Source organism: Priapulus caudatus, unplaced genomic scaffold, assembly GCF_000485595.1.
Source record: "Priapulus caudatus unplaced genomic scaffold, Priapulus_caudatus-5.0.1 Scaffold1677, whole genome shotgun sequence".
NCBI lineage: Eukaryota > Metazoa > Priapulida > Priapulimorpha > Priapulimorphida > Priapulidae > Priapulus > Priapulus caudatus.
In genome coordinates, this window is record NW_014578738.1 from 28,308 (window position 1) to 33,723 (window position 5,416).

At 47.2% G+C, this 5,416-nt stretch overlaps 1 protein-coding gene across 2 annotated transcripts in view; it reads right to left on the reverse strand.

Moving 5' to 3' along the window:
- Nucleotides 1-1,662: 1,662 nt before the first annotated feature.
- Nucleotides 1,663-5,416, reverse strand: part of LOC106817314 (syntaxin-like) — a 6,715-nt gene continuing 2,961 nt past the window's right edge. Inside the window, exons 2-7 of one of the 2 annotated variants that reach the window (XR_001395030.1) lie at nucleotides 5,350-5,365; nucleotides 4,837-4,910; nucleotides 3,729-3,866; nucleotides 3,493-3,603; nucleotides 2,581-2,849; nucleotides 1,663-2,531 (exon numbers count right to left, since the gene is read on the reverse strand). Coding sequence is in view for 1 of the 2 variants with exons in the window: in XM_014821979.1 (XP_014677465.1) it covers nucleotides 2,763-2,849; nucleotides 3,493-3,603; nucleotides 3,729-3,866; nucleotides 4,837-4,875 (375 nt within the window). In the remaining variant the exon portion in view is untranslated. Of the gene's footprint in view, nucleotides 2,850-3,492; nucleotides 3,604-3,728; nucleotides 3,867-4,836; nucleotides 4,911-5,349; nucleotides 5,366-5,416 lie in introns of both variants that reach the window. The other variant, XM_014821979.1, reaches the window with a different exon arrangement.

Here is a 5,416-nt window from a genome sequence, read left to right on the forward strand (position 1 = left end):
TCGTCTCTCTCTCTCTCTCTCTCTCTCTCTCTCTCTCTCTCTCTCTCTCTCTCTCTCTCTCTCTCTCTCTCTCTCTCTCTGTCTCTTATTTTACACATACACAGCATTACACACACGACTGGTGCGCTCGGAAAGAGAAATTTTACTCTTACACGCGAATACATCAAGCTTTACAATAATCAGACACAGGCTAAATATACGAGCCATCCCAGAGATCCCCAATCGATATAGAATTCCGTATTTAATATATTACATCCAATTGACTATATAGATGGAGAATATGAAAACAAATCATCAACGGTGACATAACGGTGACGTATAGGTATTCATTATTGCATCGTTCGTCCACTGTCTCCGACACACACACGTTTCTCTCAACAGAACCAAGACTGGTCACCGTTTTACATAAATACAAATGCAAATTATAACTAGAATCTGGGGTGGTGGGCGGGGGATGAATGAATGATCTAACGCAAAAGTTCTTAACCAGTGGTCCATGGTACCCTTTGGGGTCCGTGGATGGGCTTCAGGGGGTCTGTGAACCCCATTGTATGCAAACTTTTGTGTTTATGTGCTTATGTGCATTTTTCTGGGGGGAGGGGTCCGTAGCTTTCACCAAATTCTCAAAGGGGTCCATGACTCAAAAAAAGGTTAAGAACCATTGATCCAACTGAAATGTAACTAACTATCCGATGTGTATAGATAATCCAAACCCACGCTAGAGCGAATACATGACGGTGTGAGAACGAGCGCGTTGACGAACCACGCACGCACGCACGCACGCACGCACGCACGCACGCACGCAAACTCTACACAGTGTAACAACAAAATCTGTTCGAATCACGCGCACACGCACGCACGCACGCGCGCACGCACACACACGCACGTACGCGCGCACGCACGCACGCGCGCACACAGACGCACGCACGCACGTACGCACGCGCGCACACAGACGCACGTATGCACGCACACAGACGCACATACGCACGCACACACACAGTGATTGTAATTATACATTAGCCACGGACACGAGCCACCACACCATACCATACGGCCACGGACACGAGCCGCTCGTTTAGGCCATCCACCACACCTGTCATCCATCAACCTTGATGAGAATCATCTCAAATGACGAGAGTGAACAAATGAATCATGCACAAATGAAAGCCCTCATCATTGCCCGCAGCGGCTCCCATACAGGCTGCACGCGCCAGCCATCCAAACAGCAGCCATCAGAGTATAGCTGTGGGCATATTAATCCGCGAGCATTCGCTGTCATTGTGGAAAATCTACGAGTAACTCAAGGTTTGCTTTCTAAGCAATCATTTCTCTACGGAGACGGGTAATACATCATGTGGGATCGGGTTAAAGTGATTACGTCACCGTAAATAGTAAAAAAAAAAAATTATATTTCCACTTTTTCACAAAATATAAGTAATTCTTCTCACTTCTTGCGGTTAAATTGCTGGTTTAATACTTCTTATTTTACTATATTGTTTGATGTGAACATACACTCGCGACTCATACATAGCCCATAGCAAGCAATTAATGTTAGGAACACTAATATCAAATCGTCCAAGTTTTTTTGGATTTTTAATTAGTTGAGAAACAATCTTATCAGGTAAGAATTTGACCATACGTTTAGTACCGATAGTTCTTACTTTTAATGTAAAAAAATGGCAATTTTTTTTTTACAAATTTTATCATAGAAAATTCGTGACGTAGTCAATTTAAGTAATGATGACTGTACGACACAATTAATTTAGACGAGCCGTTTTTACGATTGTGATTAGTTGTTAGTTGTAACTAACAGTGAAATAAGAGCGGAATGGGTGAGTGTTGTCCCACTTTTCATTCACAGCTGTAGTTCTTAACCGATGCAATCTTTAATTGTACGTTTCTCTACACATGTAAATGTTTTTTTTTAACAAATCGGTCAGGACACGGGAGATAAATTACCCACACGGTGTGTGCGCGCGTGCATGTGTGTGTGGTTGCGTGCGTGCGTGCGTCTGTATGTGTTACGTGTGTGTGGCGTGTGTGTCTGCATGTGTTCAACATTATTATTCAACAGTAGATATATGAGCAGACATATATAACTTGCAATAACCTCGCGAACACAATGAAGAAGAAAATGCGCTCGGCTGTACATGGACAGACAGCCACACCGCGCTGCGCCATCTACCGGCTGGCCATCGCTGCTTCCCTCCAGCTACAGCACGGTGCTGCCATCTCCTGGACGACCGCGTCACTAAATCTCGTCTTACAGAGACGTACCAACTCCCCACCGTGCAATGCAAGAAAGCACTCTAGTACGCCAGGGAGGTGTCTCTCTCTCTCTCTCTCTCTCTCTCTCTCTCTCTCTCTCTCTCTGTCTGTCTCTCCATCTTCCTCTCGCTCTATCTTTCTTTCTCTCTCTCCGTCTTCCTCTCAGCTGCTCGATCTTGGGCCGTTCCTCCGTCTTCTTCCTCACAGCCGACAGCAGGGAAGCTCCCTTCCTCGCGACGCAACACTCCCGCTGCCGGCACCACCTTCCTTTGGCATCGTTCCTTCTCCACCTTCTCCACCTTCCTTCTCCACCTTCCTTCTGCATCGTCTTTCGTATGCATTCTCAGGGGTAAGCGTGAGAGAGGGGTCGCCGCGGCGACGCCACCGCCCCCACTCGCTCGTGCAACGCCACCGTGCTAGCGGCGTGGTCCGACCGTCCGTCTGTCCGGTGTCTCTCGTATCTCTCCTCCTGCCCGCCGCCGCCAGCGCCGCGTTTATCCGATGCCGGGCAACACCGACGCCAGTATAATGATGAGGATTGCGATCAACACAGCCACACACACTATGATGAAGATCTTCTTCTACAAGAACGTGAGAAACGAAACGAAAAAACAAAATATCGCAACTGAAAACGAAAAGGGAACGAAAGCGCGCGGCGGCGCGCCTCCGCGAGCCAGACTGATCGCCGTGGCGACCGATGGAAGACCGTAGCAACCGCCGGCGTCTCACCACGAGTCACGCCACCAGGTGGCAGCCCGGGTCGCTGACCGACGAGAGCGAATGGCCGAGGTTCGTTCGACGGCACTTCGAAGTGGCGGCCCCCCGACGGCGATCGAACCCGGCTCGCGGGGGCGAACGGAAACCGCGCACGATCCCCCCCACGCATCGACATGCAGTGCGAACCATAGTCTGATGTGAGGTGAGCGTGGCGGCTCATGCGGTGCACGGCCAGACGTCTACGGCTCAAATAATACGGAAAAAATTATCGAGGCACGATCATGTCGTCTCTCGCACTACTACTTACTCGAAGAATTAAAATGAAAGAACAACCACTTATAAAAAATCGCATTCAAAACTGAATATAATGACTGCCATTCATTCAAAGCAATATATATATATATATGTGTGTGTATCTACAGTCTATGGACATCTACTACGGATGTGCGTGTCTCGCTCGCTCGCTCGCGCGTGCATCAGGCCAGCCACCCGCGAGGTCTCACTCACCCGCCGCGCTTTGCTCTGGTACTTGACCGCCTTCTTCGTGTCCATCTTGGCCGTCTCGATGTAGTCGACCGATGCCTCGACGTTGTACTCGATCCGATCAATCATCTCTCCCTGCAAGCATTGAGACGGTGTGCATGAGACACGTTGAGACGGGCGGTGTATGAGACACGTACGTATCGAGAACACGAAAGCAAGATGGAACTCAAGGGTCGTTGATCGTGAACCCTACAGCTCACCTGTGACTCTACGAGCATGGCCATGTCCATGAACATGTCGTGAAGCTCGCGGATACTGTTCTCCAGCTTCATGATGTCGTTGTGTCTCGCCTCGATGTCCGCTAGACTCTGCTTCGCTTGCTGTGTCTCCATGATGATCTAGACGAGAGCAAAATTGTCAGGACAGTGCTAAGGCCTAAGAAAAAAAGCTGTTTGTTTCCGCTAATGAGCTGAAAAAAATTGGACACGGTAGGCAGGGAAAACTTTTTTTTATCAAATATATTTTCCCTTTTTTTGTATTCTAACAATACTTGTTTTATACTTATAACAGCCCATATAATGACTTCAAAGTCAAATCAATGTATTCATCGATCGATATCACGTTGGAATTTTTTATATTTTTTACAAATATTTGTTAAATTAAATATTTTTGTTGTTGTTGTTGATCACAATAAAAAGTTTCGACACGGGGGTTTAAAATGGACTCGGTCGGGTTAGCGGAAACAAACGTCTTTTTTAGGCCTAATGATGTAGCGATAGGTTTCAGGTTCAGGTCTCACGTATTCAGGTGCGACTTGACACACCTGGGCAAAGGCGTCATCGAGGAAAGCTTTGATCGAGAAGTTTTTCTGACAGAGTAGCAGCTGCTAGTTTTTAGTGACAGTTCTATGTAGTATTGTCATCATTATTTTCTTCATTGCCAGCATAACTGGATTATAATCATCATCTCCATTATCATTATTGTTACAATCGTCATCATCATCATCATCATCATCGGCATCATCATCGTCATCATCATCATTGTCATCATCATCATCACCATCATCATTATCGGCATTATCGTAATCATCACATTCATTATCATCATCATCATTATCATTATTGTTACAATCGTCATCATCATCATCATCACCACCATGATCATTACTATCATCGTCATCATCATTGTCATCATCATCATTATCGGCATTATCATAATCATCACATTCATCATCATCATCAGCATCATCGTCATTGTCATCATCATCATCATCATCATCATCATCATCATCATCATCATCATCATCATCATCAGCATTGTCATCATCATCATCGTCATCATCAGCATCATCATCATCCCAGTACTCACTCCTTCTGTGAATATAGCAGGGTTGCCCGACTCCAGCATGCTCTCCAGTTCCTCGTTCGTCGTCGTCTTGCCCGCTGCAAACAACAGATCGCAGAACATTAGAACGCCAGAACATCAGAACATTAGAACGCCAGAACACCAAAAAATATCGGAACGCCAGAATATCAGAACATTAGAACATCAGAACATCAGAATGCCAGAACATCCGGACATCAGAAGGTCAAAACATCAGAACGCCGCCAGCGATCGCCCCGGGGGGCACGTGTTTACGAACAGTGGCGGTTCGATAACTTTCGATTACGGCGTTAGAAATCGCGGCGAATGACGGCAAATGAGCCGAACAATGGAGCGAGGGGGATTACTCGGAGCCACGCTGACGGGAAGATGGGGGCGAGATGGCGGGGCGGCGTGAGGGGAGGCGAGGAAGAAAAACAGTGCTAGGGGGAGGGGGGAGGGAGCAAAAACTGGTGGTGTTCACAGGGGGAGAGGGAGGGGCCAGGCAGGAGCACTTACTGATTTCGAGCTGCCTCTGAAAAACAGAGAAGAAAAACAGTGCCTGGCAGGAGGAGGAGGAGGAGGA